This window comes from Ascoidea rubescens (assembly GCF_001661345.1).
Source record: "Ascoidea rubescens DSM 1968 unplaced genomic scaffold ASCRUscaffold_6, whole genome shotgun sequence".
NCBI lineage: Eukaryota > Fungi > Ascomycota > Saccharomycetes > Ascoideales > Ascoideaceae > Ascoidea > Ascoidea rubescens.
The window spans coordinates 504,084-520,709 of record NW_017962918.1 but is presented as its reverse complement, the minus strand read 5'-3'; the positions used below and the strand labels follow the sequence as shown (position 1 = coordinate 520,709).

At 33.0% G+C, this 16,626-nt stretch overlaps 7 protein-coding genes across 7 annotated transcripts; 3 read left to right on the top strand and 4 right to left on the bottom strand.

Moving 5' to 3' along the window:
* Window positions 1-1,848: 1,848 nt before the first annotated feature.
* FRA1 (aminopeptidase P) lies at window positions 1,849-4,053 on the top strand (the record flags this gene model as incomplete). The annotated part of the gene is made up of 1 exon (XM_020191774.1): window positions 1,849-4,053. The coding sequence occupies one exon, from the start codon at window positions 1,849-1,851 to the stop codon at window positions 4,051-4,053; it is 2,205 nt and encodes a 734-aa protein (XP_020047391.1).
* A 1,356-nt stretch (window positions 4,054-5,409) lies between these two features.
* ASCRUDRAFT_34914 (cytochrome b5-like heme/steroid binding domain-containing protein) lies at window positions 5,410-5,637 on the bottom strand (the record flags this gene model as incomplete). The annotated part of the gene is made up of 1 exon (XM_020190563.1): window positions 5,410-5,637. A coding segment is annotated over one exon (228 nt), but the record flags the coding sequence as incomplete, so codon positions are not given.
* A 584-nt stretch (window positions 5,638-6,221) lies between these two features.
* Window positions 6,222-6,953, bottom strand: MCP1 (Mcp1p; the record flags this gene model as incomplete). The annotated part of the gene is made up of 1 exon (XM_020194492.1): window positions 6,222-6,953. The coding sequence occupies one exon, from the start codon at window positions 6,951-6,953 to the stop codon at window positions 6,222-6,224; it is 732 nt and encodes a 243-aa protein (XP_020047389.1).
* Window positions 6,954-8,085: 1,132 nt separating this feature from the next.
* On the top strand, window positions 8,086-8,799 carry ASCRUDRAFT_27469 (FabD/lysophospholipase-like protein; the record flags this gene model as incomplete). Its single annotated transcript, XM_020190004.1, has 1 exon — window positions 8,086-8,799. A coding segment is annotated over one exon (714 nt), but the record flags the coding sequence as incomplete, so codon positions are not given.
* Window positions 8,800-9,221: 422 nt separating this feature from the next.
* Window positions 9,222-11,159, bottom strand: ASCRUDRAFT_8039 (serine/threonine protein kinase CDC7; the record flags this gene model as incomplete). The annotated part of the gene is made up of 1 exon (XM_020194489.1): window positions 9,222-11,159. One exon carries the CDS (start codon window positions 11,157-11,159, stop codon window positions 9,222-9,224), a length of 1,938 nt encoding a protein of 645 aa, XP_020047387.1.
* A 336-nt stretch (window positions 11,160-11,495) lies between these two features.
* On the bottom strand, window positions 11,496-15,031 carry ASCRUDRAFT_75812 (uncharacterized protein). Its single transcript, XM_020193224.1, has 2 exons — window positions 14,937-15,031; window positions 11,496-14,879 (listed from the first exon to the last, which is right to left on the bottom strand). Exons 1-2 carry the CDS (start codon window positions 14,982-14,984, stop codon window positions 11,511-11,513), a joined length of 3,417 nt encoding a protein of 1,138 aa, XP_020047386.1. The 5' UTR covers window positions 14,985-15,031; the 3' UTR covers window positions 11,496-11,510.
* Window positions 15,032-15,176: 145 nt separating this feature from the next.
* On the top strand, window positions 15,177-16,394 carry KAE1 (tRNA N6-adenosine threonylcarbamoyltransferase; the record flags this gene model as incomplete). The annotated part of the gene is made up of 2 exons (XM_020190535.1): window positions 15,177-15,966; window positions 16,066-16,394. 2 exons carry the CDS (start codon window positions 15,177-15,179, stop codon window positions 16,392-16,394), a joined length of 1,119 nt encoding a protein of 372 aa, XP_020047385.1.
* Between the last annotated feature and the right edge of the window lie 232 nt (window positions 16,395-16,626).

Sequence of the window (16,626 nt, the reverse complement as noted above, 5' to 3'; positions counted from 1 at the left end):
ATCAAAAAAGCTGTTTAAGCATTGAAAGTAGTGAATTTCTTTTTTTTTCCTTTTTTGATTGTTTTTTTTTTGATTTCTTTTTAGTTAGATGAGTATATTGAGAAATGTTTTAGCTGATAATGTGCTATAAAATCAGCATTGTTATCACATATAAATTTAAACAATAAATAAAACTACTCAAAATGACTTTGGAGATAAAACAATCTTGAGCTTATATCGTGGTTGTTATGGAAGTTGATGGAGCTCATTTGACTTTCTGTGGTGCTTGGGAATATGAATAAGAATATAAAGTAATCATCTTATTCAAGTAATATAGCTTGATTCCATGTATAAAAAGAATAAAATGGTTATAAAATATGTGCAATGTCTTGGCTTGACTTGGTTTTGAAATACCAATAGTAAGTATCAGCTTTGTATGGTTAATCGTTTTCCAATCTGGTTTCGTGACATATAGACTATTATTGATTAGAATATAAAAGTAATTGAAAGATAAAATCCAAAATAGAGGATAGCCAGGTTTATTTGTTCCATGAAATTGTTTAGATGACTGCTTTACCATCTTCATCCTGGCTATTGTCACTGAACTTGGCAAAACTGGAAAGGTATTTAATAATGTCTGCTATCCCATGGTTGTTGCAAAAAACTATTGCATTTATTGAAAGATCGTATGTTCTATGACTTCTCTGTCAGCTCTGACACTGCACTGGAGTTGAAGGAAAATTTTGTTGCTGCTTTGGTCTGAAAACAGCATCTGTGCTCAATGAACAAATATTTCCATATATTTACACATTAGAATGGTGGAACCCAGACAGATGTAAAATCCAGGCCTGTGGAAAAGGCACTCAAATGTATCTCTGATACATCTTGCAGTAATGCACAGAAACCACAGTGAACCACATACAATCGCGCTAGATCGCGTTTACCATCTCTGCGGCGCGGCTCAGGGCTCGCAACCGGGGGTGGGGCCTGTTTTTAACTGGCGTTGGAGATACTGGTACAAAAGAAGGATAGGCTATAAATACTCGAAAAGCTGCCTTCTGTGCCTCTTTTTCTCTTCTCTGCAATTGCGTGTAGTGGGGCTACGGTCTGAGTGGTTGGTTGATAACGAGAGAATCATGAGATAATAAGGCCATCTGTGAAAAATTAGATCATGCTGGGAGAGTTGCTGATATCCGGTTACTGTGTAAGTGTTCCTGCATAGGCTCTTCTGGAGGTTTTGCTGCTGATTTCCAGACCCAAGTCGTGCTTCTGGGGCTGTTGGTACTGCTTCACCAATATGCTGTGGTTTTGCTTCCAAAACTAGGCCAGTTTTTTGGTGGCTCCTAGCGAGTTCTGTCCGGTGGCTCTCAGTGCTGCTCTGTTAAAGTTTAGCAAGCAAGTGTTTTGAAGCAACTCATCACATTTCATATCATCTTTTTCGAATTAATGCTAATTTTCCTCTGGTTTGATTTACTTTGTCCTCTAAAAATTTCACCTTTTGAAATTCTGTCTTTTGCTTGAAAACCTGAGAACCTGAAAGCATAAGTGTTCTCGTTCTTTCTCTTTTCTTTTCTTTTTGTTTCTTTTCTCACTAGCACATCAGAAATCAAGTGGTGATAACTGGATTTATCATTATAGGTGCAGGCACAAGTACAACTATATCCACTCACACCCATCCATATCCATCCTATAAATATATAAAAACATATATATACTCTGATATACCAGCTGTAAATTTGTTTTATGTTCATAAACACTGCAAAGTCTCTCACTCGAGAAAAGGCACATTCCACTATTCTAAATCACATTACTCTCAATATTCATTCACAATACTCTCAAGCTAATCCTCTTCCAATTTCTTATTTCAAAATGATTGCCACCAATACCCATATAAATAGAAGCTCAGTATCAAGAAAATTCTGCTCAAATTGTACCTGTTCTCCTGGTCTTTTATCAAGACAGCACCGCAAAAACTTTCTAACTAAGCAAATTAGTCTATCAAGGTCAGCTTCAAGTTATTCAATCAAAACTCCCTTACTATCAAGAAATAACTCAACTATATCCTTGTGCCAACAACAACAACAAAGTTCCAGCATGGACCATCATTTACTATCCAATCAAAAAGAAATCAACACCTCAAAGAGACTATTAAGTCTTCGAAATGAAATGAAAAGCCATGATCTAGCAATCTACATTGTGCCATCTGAAGATGAACATCAGTCTGAATATGTCTCCTCTGCTGATCAAAGAAGAAGCTTTATCTCAGGTTTTACTGGCTCTGCTGGTATCGCAATAATAACCAGGGATTTGCTATCAATGAACGAAACTCCAAGTGGGTTAGCTGCTCTTTGCACTGATGGTAGATACTATATACAAGCTAACAACGAATTAGATTTTAATTGGAAACTATTGAAAACTGACAACCAAAATAACCAATCCTGGGAATTATGGACAATTAAAAATGCTATCCAATCAAGTTTAGACACTTACAAAGAGGTTAATATTGGTATTGACCCAAAATTATTCACTTTTGATAGATACGATTCTTTTAAAAAATTGATTCAAAATGAAGTCTCAAAAAAATTACCTGAAACTCCCAAAATCAATTTGGTTCCAATTACTGAAAACTTGATTGACAAAATTTGGCCCGAATTTGAAAAGAAACCAATAAGATTAACCTCAAACTTCATTAAATTAAATGAAAATATATCTGGTAAATCAACACTTGATAAAATTGACCAATTAAAAAAAACTCTAAAAAATGATTTCAATTCATCTTATTTTGTCATTACTGCTCTAGATGAAATAGCCTGGCTATTGAATCTAAGAGCTTCTGATATCCCTTATAACCCAGTTTTTTTTTCTTATATGATTATAACTGAAAATTCACACTATCTCTACTGCGATATCGATCAAAGAATTCCAAAGAACGATAAAAGCAACGAAAACATTCTAAATTATTTAAACAACGACTGCCAAATTATCACTAAACCCTACAATCAGTTTTGGTCTGATTTATCTACGATTTCAGAAGAAATTTCCAAAAATAATTCAAACAATAAATTTTTAATTCCAAATTCCTCCTCTTGGGAACTCGTTAGAAACTTAAAAAGTGACTACTTGAAAATTCAATCTCCAATCGAATTACTCAAATCAGTTAAAAACAAAACAGAAATTCTTGGACTAAAAACGGCTCATAAAAAGGATGCAATTGCGTTAATTAAATTCTTTTCTTGGTTAGAAGACCAATTAATCAACAAAGAAAAACTTTTAACTGAATATGATGCTGCAGTCAAACAAAAAAAATTCAGAAAAGAAATGAAAAATTTTATTGATTTATCTTTTGAAACAATATCATCGACGGGTAAAAATGCTTCCATCATTCACTATGCTCCATCAGAATTCGATTCTTTAACAATAGATCCCTCAAAGATTTACTTGAATGATTCCGGTGCACAATTCTTAGAAGGCACAACAGACATCACTAGAACTATTCATTTTTCAAATCCCTCGCAAGAAGAAATTGATAACTATACATTGGTCTTGAAGGGAAATATTTCGTTAGAAAATATAATATTCCCTGAAGGTACAAATGGAGTACAATTAGATGTTTTGGCTAGACAGTTTTTATGGGCCCAAGGGCTAGATTATCAACATGGAACTGGGCATGGCATTGGGTCGTTTCTAAATGTTCATGAAGGACCAGTGGGGGTTGGATATCGTCCATACTATGCAAGATTTCCATTGGAGGTTGGCAATTACATTTCAAATGAGCCAGGGTATTATAAGGATAATGAATACGGTATTCGAATTGAAAATGACATGATTGTTATCAAAGCTGATGATATCAATAAAGGATTGGAAAATAATAAGAAGTTTTTAAAATTTGAAAATGTTTGCTTGGTTCCATATTGCAAGAAACTAATCAACGTTAAATTATTAACCGAAAAAGAAATTGAAGTTATAAACAAGAGACACAACCTTATCTTCAAAGAGGTTAGCCACTATTTGGAATCAAATTCTATTGCTCTTAATTGGTTGAAGATACAGTGTGCCCCATTAAAGAAAAAATAGTTTTTCAAATATTAAAATAAAGCAAAAAAAACATAAAAAAAGCACAGCATTAAAACTTGGTTTATCTTAGTTTATCTTATTTGTACTTAATCTTACTCTATTTTATGTTTTACTAATAATTTCCCTACTATGAATTAGTTGACATCGTATTAGGTTATTTTTTTCATTGTCTTCTCAAACTAAAATTAAGTCAATATAAGAAAATATCTTCTAAAGAAATATCGAATTAATTGGTAAATTCTACAATTATTTTACTTCGTTTAAAAAATTGATATTTTTTCATAATTTTTACCAATTTTGTTTGATTACGTTTGATTTTATTTAATTTTTTTTGATTTTAAAAGAATAAGTTATTTTTTTTGCGCTAATATTTTGAAATTTAAAATTATTCTCAACTGATGTTTTTGATAAAGAAATAATTTTTATTTTTAGTTTAATATTTATTATTTTTAAATATTTTGTAATTACTTTGTAATTATTTTTTTAATAGTGCCTGCATAAAAGTTGCCAGTCTAAAAAACGAGAATTAAGAATTTCTCGGTTTTTTTATTATATATTTGTAATAAGGTAACTTTAAATGATAATTCTTTGTAATATCACGCTTAGTATTACTCTTTTCTATCAAAATTATATGACAGTGAAAATACCTGAGAAAATAGTTGGAGATAATTGAAAATAAAAAAATGGAAATTTCAGGTAATCAGAGCGATTTAATTTGAAAATGCTGTTAGCTTCCTTAGGATCATTCTTGAGATAATTTTGTGGCTTATTAAGTTGTTGCTATTTACTTTGAAAATAAAAAACTCCATTTCAGAAGTGGAGGAGTCGAAAAGACCAGCAAAAAGACTCTTAAGATCGACCTAAAAATACACCTCTATTAACAGAGGCCCAATCTTAAAAAAACACAGATATAATCCATAAAAACGGTCTGTAAATTACACGGATCGAAATAGAGCTGTATAACACAGACCAGATCTGTTGAGAAGAAAAAACCAAGCAAAAGGAAGAGGGAGAGAAGGGAGAAAAGGGAAAAAAGCAGTGGCTTTTACAATTTATGTTGAAGTGTTTCATGTTGATTTCAGCTAGAATTCGAACCAAACCATAGAAGTATCGGAGAAAGAAGAAGACAAAAAAGATGTATAAATGCATTAGTAGTATCTAAGATAAAGATATATATGTGTTGTAAGTGTAATTAAAAAAGCTATTGATATTTCGACAACAAATCGAACCATAGAAAAACCAGAAAAAAAAATCAAAAAGTAAAAGTAGAAAAGAAAAAAAAAAGCTAATTGTTCTAAGAGATCATCTATTAATTGTTAACATTATTCAATAATCGAATTAATGAATAATCACCAACTAATAGATTCTTCTGACAAGATTAGCATTGTTGATAATAACGTCAAAATTATGGATACTGGTGAACATATCAGTGGCATCTCTTCCACCATAGTTTAACAAGATCTCTTCACCACCCGGATGATAGTTTAAAAAGTTGGTAACATCGTAAACAGCACCGTTAATTATAACCCAGCAGTCATCTGGTTGATCATGTAAAGCAACTTCTTCGTAAGATAAGCCCATTTTAAGTATTAGTCAAGTGTTATTTAATATTTATTATTTAAAAACTATGCCTCTATTATTTTGGCTATCAAGATATTTGGGAGATAGCTGAAGGAGATTTGATGGTTTAGGAAACAGGTATTAATGTGTTTTCTAAAGGATACAATAAAAGCTTTCAAAAACTGTTGGGGGATTATTGAAGTGTGAGGAGCTCATCTCTTATTTATATTAAAAAAAAACAAAAACTCTAGAGCTAAAAGAGTGTAGAATTTCATTGGAAGATATTAATTAGCCATTCAAGCAGAAAAAAAAAAATTAATAATTAATAATTAGCTGAATATTATTTGATTATTTGACTCCGAGTGCAAAGAGGTTTAAATGAATAACAGTACTAACAAAGAGAAGGTCTCACAGCCATGTTAGACAGATTTTACAACGATGTTAGCAAAAGCTAAATATCTATTGGGAATATCTATTGAGGTTAATTACTGGGAATATTTATTGAGAGCCTGGGATTGAAAATATGTAGCGATTACTGAATATATAATTATGCTATGTGTATTACTATATCCAAGGGTATATCACACAGTTAAAGTATTTATAAAACCCTATAAAGGAATAACATTAAGGTACAATTCATATTTTTCTTTAACAGATTGTGAAAATCCGACAAAGTCGCTAAATTGTAGACGTAATAAGCTTAAGAATGAAAAGGTTGAAAACCCATAAATCAACCCATTGACAAGAGTCGGATTCCATTTCAATTTGAACCATTTGACTGATCCTTTGATAATATGGTATATGCTCAATATGGATAGAAGATTTAATCCTGAGATGGTTCTGAACTTATGTTCCTTTAGTTGGAAGATGATATAGTTAATGTCAACGAAAGAGGAGTCTCCATCAACTAAAATTGGAGAGATTCGTTCTTTAAGAATATGAAATAAAACAATTGGAATTAAAATGTATCCTGTTAATTGCAAGTTGTTAAAGGATTTGAAGAAACCCTTATTTTTTTTTTGTTTTTTGAATGTTCCATATTTAAATCTGGATCTAATTCTTCTGAAGAGTCTAACGAGGATTCCACTAAGGATATGGGTGGTCAATGAACCATAAATCAAGAGGAATTCATTGTTTTGATAAACCTCTCTGTTTATCATTAGTACATCATCAAACTTATCTATTGAGATTAATGGAATAATTGAAACATTGGTGAGATGAAGCAAAAAAAAAATTTGAAATGATATTGAGGAATATTTCTGTAAGAATTTTAACACTGGAAGAATATAGTTTGGTATTTCATTAACTATATAATTTTTTATTCCAATAAATTTATCCATTTTAGATAATGCTTTACTCTTACTTGGATTGTTAATGAAAAAACTAATGGCAAATTAGAGATTGTATCAGCTGCCCAATGAAATTGAGGTCATATACAATCAAAATAGCCAATATGATTTTTGTTGTCAATACCAATTATTAATATTGGTAATTATTTATTATTTAATATTATTTATTGTGGTAAAACAACACAGGTGGGTTTGCCTTTTGGTTTATCACTATAAAATTAAAGTAGCAAAGCTGATACTTGATTTTATTTCTTTTATTTTTTTTTTAAAAGAATATTTTTTTCATCTTAATAGTAAATATTAAACGAAAAAAAAAGCAAGTTACAATATTATTGGTTTTTCGTGGATCATAAATTTGAATAACAAATTCAATTAAAAGAAATGAACTGTTTTTTTTTCGTTTCAGTTTTAATTCTCTTCTGGTGGGTTTTTTTAATGTTGTTTTGGAATTCCAAAAACTTTTAGTAACTACTCAGTGTCAAAGGAAAAAGAATTTACAATATTGTTAATGGGAATTGAAGAAATATTTAATAGAAACATGCCAATTTAGGTTCCCGATTGTTTGCTGCCTCTCATTCAATAGCTCCAAACGAATTATTATGATCAGATCAATATTGGTTTGTGTAAAATTAGCAACTTCTGCTGTCACCATTCTCAAACTAAGTGAATAGTCAAAACCATCATAAAATCATAATCAAAAAAATCCAACTGAAAAAATCTGATCAAAATGATAAAACAGAGAAAGTTTTTAAAAAAATTACAGCACCAAACCACGTCTATGGATAATCTAATTAGAGCCACAAAGAAGGATTTGATGTAAGACATACATTCATATGCATATGCAAACAGCAACAACATAATGCGATTATCTGCGTATATATATGCAAACATTTTTTTGCAAAATATTGTATAAATCACGTTTATTGGATCCAAAACAGGGTTTTTTTTCTGGGGATGATATAATAAAAAGTCAATTGTATAATTTGAAACGCAGTGTGTTGATTTATTGGTTTAGGGATCAGTGATAGCTCTCATTTTGCATATGTCCAAGTTTAAAACAATATTCAAAAGGTTTTCGGGTTTTAGCAGGTCTTTTTCTGCTGATGCTTTGTCCGCCAAAACTGCTCTTGTTTTTCCTGGTCAAGGCTCAGTTGATTTTAAGCTTATCAATGAGCTTCTTGAATTTGATTCCAAAAGAGAGAACTTGATTCGACCATTGTTAAATCAAGCTGATGAGATTTTGAATGACAAAAATTTCTCTTTGAATATTTTAAATAATGATGAAAATTCTCAGCAATTTTTTCGGAGAACTTCGAATGCTCAACCTGCTATTTTTCTATCATCAATTATTATTGATTTATTTTTAAAAAATTATTACCATTTTAATATAGCTGATGCTGTTGATTATTTTGTTGGACACTCTGTTGGTGAATATATTTCACTATATTTCAATCAAATTTTAGATATGGAAAACTCTTTGAAATTAGTTCAAAAACGAGGCAAATTGATGGAAGACATTATAAAAAATCAATATGATGAGAATATAGAATTTAAAATGTATTCATTGATAATTAATCCCAAAATTTTTATAACTGTTTATAAGTTTTTGGATCATTATCAATCAAATGAACAGGTTCCGATTAACGAGAGAATATATATTTCCAATATCAATTCATTTGCTCAAATTGTGATAGTTGGACCATCAAAGTTGCTTCCATCATTTTTGAATGAGCTACGTTCAAATTTAAAATTGAGTAAAAGTGGGTTTAGACCATTTGAAGTGCCTGTAACTATTCCATTTCACTCCCCTTATTTGAAAAATGTTGACGTTGAGTTGGAAGAGTATTTCAAAAGAAATATTAAATTGAATCTGTTCAATATATCTGAGTTAAAACCAGTTATAACCAATTATCGTAATGAAATTGTTGAAGATGATTATAGAAGGGCTATTTATAATTTCATTTCAAATTCAAATCAAACAGTGGATTTTATTGCCAATGTAACCAGACTAAGTTCTGAATTGAACGTAAAGAAATTTATTCACTTGGGTCCCACATTTACACATACTTTTGTTTCTAAGATTCTTATTGAAGATTCCAAAAATAAAATCGATTTGAACATTCCAATTAATACCATAAGTGATATTGACCTTTTGTTGAAAAAAATACATGAGAAACAAATGAAAGAGCTTGATTCGTAAAATTATTTGATTATAATATAGTTTGTATATAAAATTATAATAAAATTATTATAAAGTTTTCAATATCTGATACTTGAACTATTTAACAATGCTTCATATTTATGGCATTCATCGAAAAATGGCAATTTTAGAGCATTTGCTGCGGTGATTCTACCATTAGAATATAAATTTAAGCATTCTAATAATAATTGAAAGACATTTTCAAATTCTTTTCCAGTTTTGTTATTTTTTGGTTTTCCAGATTCGTCCAAACCTTGGAAAGTTTCCTTGATTACGATTGAGTCAGATGGCAAGGTTTTACTTAACCTTTCTGTGTTAATTGCCCAATAGATAATTTCACCTAGAGAGTAACCTGAGCCTTTTACTGTAGCCAAATTGCTTTCTAGACCCAAGCCATGTAGAGCGGCTACTTGTCTAATTCTATCAATACCAAATAAACAGGTTAGTTCAACTAAAGCATCAATATCATCAGGAGAAGAGAAAAAAGGGTATCTTCTTGATAGTAAGATCAATAAGATAACGCCGCAAGACCAAATATCGATTTTAGTTGTTTGATTGGGGCATTTGAATAGCACTTCAGGAGCTCTGAAACCCCTTGTGCCCGCTCTATTAGCTCTTCTGCTTGGTCTTGAGTCTTCCTTTAAATAGCCCTTTGAGTTGATCTGACTATTGGGGTCTAGTGGTAAACCGCCTTTGATGCAGGGACAGATGTAGTTTTTTTTGTTGATTGATTCTTTGATTGATATTTCCTTTTCAGCTAGACCAAAGTCTACTAGTATTCCCTTTTTTTTGAATGGGTCGTATAAGAAGTTTGTTGGTTTGATATCTCTGTGAATGATTCTTTTGTTATGAACGAAATTCAAAGCGGATAGTAATTCGAACATGTAAATTTTGATGCCATTGAGAGGCAAGTCTCTGAAGTAGTCTCTGAAATCAGCATGGTTGTAGTAAGGTAGAATGGCGATGATTTGGTCTTGGTGTCTAATCGCATCTAATAATGGAGCGACTCGTTTGCAACCGTTTAAATTGTATAATAGTTGTAGTTCATTAAAGATTCTTTGGGGAGAAGCGGTAACGTAAATTTTTTTCAATGCTACAAGTTTATATTTTTTTCTGTTATTTTTTTTGATTAAGGATAACTTTTGTTTTTTTCTTGATGGAGTGAAATCATAGTTATTTTCTCTTGATTTTTTCTTCAATTTAATTTTATTATTATTATTATTATTATTATCATTATCATTATCATTATCATTATCATTATCATTATCATTATCATTATCATTATCATTATCATTATCATTATCATTATCGTTATTATTATCGTTATTATTATCGTTATTATTAGTAGTAATAGTAGTGCCGGCGGTAGTGGGATCGTTTATTTCTTTATTGATTGATTTTTTAAATGATTTTTGATTGAGAATGTTATTATAAAATGAATTGGAGATTCCATTTAAATCTTGGGCTTTGTAGACCGAAGAAAACGTTCCTTCGCCAATTTTGTCTAGCAAATGGTATCTTGACGATAAGCCAGGTATTGAGTTTTGTAGTTCTTTCATCTCTTCAAGTATATCGATTGGTATATCGCTCATTTGGCTGTTTGTATCGTCATCGTCATCGTCATCATTATTGTTAGAAGTGGAATCGGTTGTGTTGTTGGTAGTGTGTGTGTTCTCATCGTTTTGATTGTCCAGGACTTGGTGATGGCTTTTTTGTGTGCTTTTGTTACTGCTATTGAAACTGTCATTCTGATTATTGTTGACATTGACATTTAAGGTTTGCTGGGATTGGGAATCTAGCCTGTCTTGAGATAGCTGGTGTGTGTGGTTGTCGCCAGAGCTATCAGCACCGGTGTTGTCAGCACAGTCGCGACCAGAGACGTTGTCAGAAGCACCACCATCAGTATTGCCATCAGTAGCCTCAACGAGACTCTCAGTAAGATTGTGTGAGGCAGCGTAAGCAGCATCCACCAAAACGTTCTCCTGGGTAGCGCCCATGGTCTGAAGCACAGAGGAGGTATGGGTTCTGGACACTGAGTTGGCAGCACCAAAACAAGTTTCTACCACCATGGCGAGCAGAGCTGTGGAGGCATCGAGTGGCAAGCAGGAAGAAGAAGCAGTTCTTGGGCTGTTGTGGTTGGGGGCAGTTCTGGGCCCAGCTCCAGCGCACCCACAGCCCGTCGACCAACGGCTGGGGTCTGATCCAACACAGTGGTGCTCCAGCTGCGTGTGCGTCAGGAGGATGCTGTGTGTGGTGTCTGCTGCAGCGGCTGCAGCGGCCGCAGAAACTGCAGAAACTGTGCATTGATGGTGCATTGGCGGTGCAGGTGCTACGTGGGCTACGTACAACTAGTCGAGCTCGATGAGCTCTGTGCTTCTGCAGGTGTGGTTATTTGATTCCTTTGCCTCTTTGGCGTCGTCCATCTCGTTGTCGCTGAGGATAATCGTCTCTTTCACCTTGACCACCTCCTCGTCGTTCCAGTCTGCTGGAGGAATCCAGGGACTGTCCTCGTTCTCAAACTTGATGGGAAGGACCTCAACCGACAACAAACTGGCATTTGAATCTGATCTTGCTCTTTCTTTATTTCCGTGCTTTCTTACCTCTTCTTCTCCTTTCCTCTCGTCGACATCAATTGCCTTGATTCCTCTGTCAACAGCTTTCTCTTCTTTGTCATCATTAAACACCTCGTTCCCATTTCCGGGCACCATAGTTCTGCTCTCAGTCTCAGTTTCAACATCAAACCCATCTATATTTTCTTTATTGAGATCTAGTTTATTTTTAATTACATCCTTAACTTCTCTATTTTCATTATTTTTGTTTTTTTCTGTTTTAATTTCCTCAACATTTGTATATTCTTCTTCTTTAGCCCCAATATTTTTAAATTGTTCTTGATCAACTGTTTTAGTCTGATCTATAACTTTTTCATCTTTTCCATCTTTTTCAATTTCTTCAATTTCTTTTACACCTTTTGTGCTCTTTTTTTCTGTGATACTCTCAACATTACTGGGTTTTTTATCACCACTATCTATTTCATCATTCCCAAATGAAATCTCCCACATATTGCTAAAAAAAATGTTATACCTGCTTTTCTCTTTAACTTCAATAGTTTTCTTAGCTTCAGCAGGTAACCTTCTTCCTCTAGGTCCTCTAGCTCTTCCCTTTCTGACATCCTTTAGCGGTTTTTCGACTTTATTTTCACCTTTTTCTTTCTTGTTATTTTTATTGCGATTATTTAAACTATTCTCCTCTTCTTTTGTCTTATTATTCTTATCCAAAGCAGAAGGAACCATCCCAGGAACCGCCATTCCAGGTAACGCCATTCCTGGCAATCCCATTCCTGGCAACGCCATACCAATCATATTATTAAGGTTCTTTGTAAATTCATTATCCTTTTTAATCACATTTTTTCCATGTGTCTTACCATCGCCAATATTATCTTCTTTACCTTCTTTACTTTCTATATTCTCAATATTACCATTACTATTTTCATTACTTAATCTATCTTCACTCTTATTCGACCTTCTTTTAATTAATGGCCTTGGTGGGGGGTTAGGTTTATTTAACCCTTTGAATTTTTCCTGTTGCTCATTAATCATCTGTTGAAATTTCGCTATCTTTGACGAGGGCTTTTTCACTGTTACTAATGGAGATCTTAGTGCTTCCTCCTGAATTTTATTGTCATCGTTATTATTATTATCCTTAGTATCAATATTAATTAACTTATTTGGTCTTGTTGGTCTTGCTGGTCTAATGGGAACACTTTGTGTATCTAGTTTCCTTAATTTGTCTTTTGTTTCTACTTGGCTAAATTTGGTAGGTCTACTTTGTGGCCTAATTGGTCTAATTAGAGTATTTAAAATATTTGCATTGGATACACTAGACTTGGATATATCTTTTATATCATTTTTATTGTCATTTTGATAGATCTCTTTATTATCATTGTTAATATGATTATTATTATGATTATGATTATCAAAACTATCTGCTGATTTAATTGAAGCTAAATCGTTTGAATTTGCACTCGATAATATATTCCCTGTATTATCACCTATACTCATGCCTGTTCTCGTGTCTGTATCAGTGGATTTACTAAAGCTATCGTTGCTACTAGATAAGATATCACTGGTTAAAGATTCTTCCAAGTTTTCTACTGAACCAGTATTTTCAAGACTACTACTACTATTATTATTATTATTATTATTATTATTATTATTATTATTATTTACTGCTTTTCTAGGTCTTTTGGGAATTAATAATACAGGTTCTTTCTTCTCACCGCTGTATACTTTATGAATTTCTTTATCGTTGTTATTATCAGTATTAATATCGTACTTAACAATAGCATTATGTTCATCTTTATCTTTATCTTTATGTTCATCTTCATCTTCATCTTCATCTTCGTCTTGGTCAGTTAAAATGTCTCTTTGTTTGTCTAGATTATAATTCAACTGATCAATAAAATTTGACGAGTTCAAATTTTTTGGATTTAGTAAATTTTTAGGAGAACTGATAATTGGTGTTTCAACTTTGAATTTATCAGTTAAAAATGGAGTAACACTTGTATAGTCCTTAATTGGAGAATCAATTGACCGATTTTTTCGAATATCGAGTCGTGGAGGTTCCGGATACAATGACAATGAAGAAGATTTTGAAGGGGATTTGCTATTATCATCATATCTTTTTTGATTTAAAATATCATCATTATCATTATCTTTATCATCGTTATCTTTATCATTATCATTATCATCATCATCGTTATCTTTATCACTATCAATATCATGAAGCTTGATTTCTTTAATTCTTGATGTTATTGGAGTAATTAAATCATTTGAATTATACGAGTTGTGGTTTATTTGCAAATTTTGAACATTTTTAGTTTTATTATGGGAAATCTCTGGGGTTTTAAATTTAGAAGTGAATGAATTTGCGGATAGGTTGTTGTGAAGAGTGAATGGTGTAGCGACTCTTTTGATTTTATGCATATTCTGCAACTCTTTTTCTTTATTATCGGTATCAATTTCTTCATTATCGCTTTTATTCATCCCATTTAAGATGTTGGTGCTATTAGTAACTTTATTCTCATTTTGGACGACTTTTTTGTAAACAATTTCATCTTCTTCAACCAACTCAGAATCAGCTGGATGGATATTAATCGACAAATTTGAAGAATTTTTATTATTGTAGTAATTAATACTTGAATCGGTATGAATCTTTCTGGGTAGATTAAAAGCAAAACTATCGTTATCAGTATCGTTATCGTTATCATTATCGTTTTCAACAACGTTTCTAAATTTTTTTCTATTTTGAGCCTCGTTGTAAACACTACTAAAAGTTCTAATACCAGACTTTCTCATGCTACTTTGTTGATCTAATTCGTTGACTGGAATAGCAGTCTGAGGAGAACCCAATCTTGGAATTTCATCTTGTCTAATCAAGGTGCTGTTCAACGTTGGGGGCAATTGGAGGTCAGTTGGGTCCACAAGCTCTGAAATGCTGGAGGCGTTGGAAAAGTTGGACGAGTTCGAGGAGGTGGAAGCTGGCAGTCTGCCTTGTCTCTCTGGTCTCTCTGGTATATCAGGTCTCTCTGGTCTGCTCGGTATGATGGGTATAGACGAGCCCAACGAAAAGTCAACTTTCCTCGAGGTAATTGGCTCACTGGAGCTGCTGGTTGGAAACGAAGCATTCCTCGATGGTCGCCTAGAGGGAATTGAGGGTTTCTGGGGGCACCGTAGTTAGTAGACAGCGTGGGAAAAGAGAAGCCGAAACAAACATACCTTGGACTTTGTGGGTCTTTGAGGGATCTTAGGATGGTCTCTGTCCATATCTGCTGTCTGTGTCTGGTGTCAGTGTTCGAAGTGCTGGATATCAGTGGTATCTTGTGTCTTGTATTGTTTATCTGTGCTGTTTATCTGTGCTGATTATATCTGCTCATTCCGCCCGTGCAGCTGGTTCGCTCGCCTTTTTCAGCTTTTAGAAGCAAGTCCCAACTTTTGCTCCACCAGACGTTGTTTGCAATGGTCGTCGACTTGGATCAGCACTTGAAGCCAGGGAAATCTTCCTACGTTGCCATTGGACTTGAGGGCTCTGCCAACAAGTTGGGTGTGGGCCTCATACGACACCATCCAGGCCAGCTATCGCTCTCCAACAGAGCAGAGGTGCTTGCCAACATCAGAGACACCTACATTACTCCTCCAGGTGAAGGGTTTCTTCCAAGAGACACTGCTAGACACCACAGAAACTGGGTTGTTCGGTTGATCAAGCAGGCTCTTGATGAGGCAAGGTTGGGTAAAGACGACATCGATGTGATATGCTTTACAAAGGGTCCTGGAATGGGTGCTCCTCTACAGAGCGTTGTTATTGCTGCTAGAACGCTTTCATTACTATGGGATATTCCATTGGTGGGTGTGAACCACTGCATTGGCCATATTGAGATGGGAAGAGAGATAACTGGTGCCCACAACCCTGTGGTATTGTATGTTTCGGGTGGAAACACTCAAGTTATTGCTTATTCGAAACAAAAATACAGAATTTTCGGTGAAACATTAGATATAGCCATTGGTAACTGTCTCGACAGATTTGCAAGAACTTTGGAGATCTCCAATGATCCCTCCCCAGGTTATAACATTGAGCAGTTGGCTAAAAAGGGCAAACACTTTGTTGAATTGCCTTATACTGTCAAGGGAATGGACTTGAGCATGAGTGGTATATTGGCTTACATTGATGAAATTGCAAACACTCTATTTAATAAAAAAAACGCCAAACCACTTCAAAATGAAGAAGGTAAAAACAAAAACAAAAAAAATAGTAAAAACAAAAACAATAAAAATAATAATAATAAAAAAAATAATAACAATATAAGCAACTCCATTAAAAGTCTAATTGGAAAAAACATCACTCAGGAAGATCTCTGTTTTTCTTTGCAAGAATGTTTATTTTCAATGTTGGTTGAAATAACAGAGAGAGCAATGGCTCACGTTAACTCAAATGAGGTCTTAATTGTTGGCGGTGTTGGTTGTAACGAAAGATTGCAAGAAATGATGAAAATTATGGTTAGTGATAGAAATGGTTCCATCTTTGCCACTGATGAAAGATTTTGTATTGACAATGGTATAATGATAGCTCACGCTGGCTTGTTATCTTACAGAATGGGTGATACAACTTCTTTGGAAGATACTGTATGTACTCAACAATATAGAACAGATCAAGTATTGGTCAAATGGAGAGATGATTAACCAATTTCTTACCTTTATCATTAATCATTAAATACTGCTACATATCATTATATATTATATATTATGTATTATTTATTATCAATTATTATCAACTACTATAAATGATTATAAATGATCGAATGTTACATTTGAAATGGCTCAATGGAATATAATGTAATATAATATAATACTTATTATAAGATATATTTGTAAAAGAAAATGTATGGTAATGAATTATAGGATTAAAAAATAA

Excerpts from the sequence above, each read along its gene's own strand:
- ASCRUDRAFT_75812 (XM_020193224.1), bottom strand. The coding sequence starts at position 14,984 with ATGGACAGAGACCATCCTAAGATCCCTCAAAGACCCACAAAGTCCAAG. Across the intron at positions 14,880-14,936 it reads AAAGACCCACAAAGTCCAAG|AAACCCTCAATTCCCTCTAG; the intron begins GTATGTTTGTTT and ends CGGTGCCCCCAG.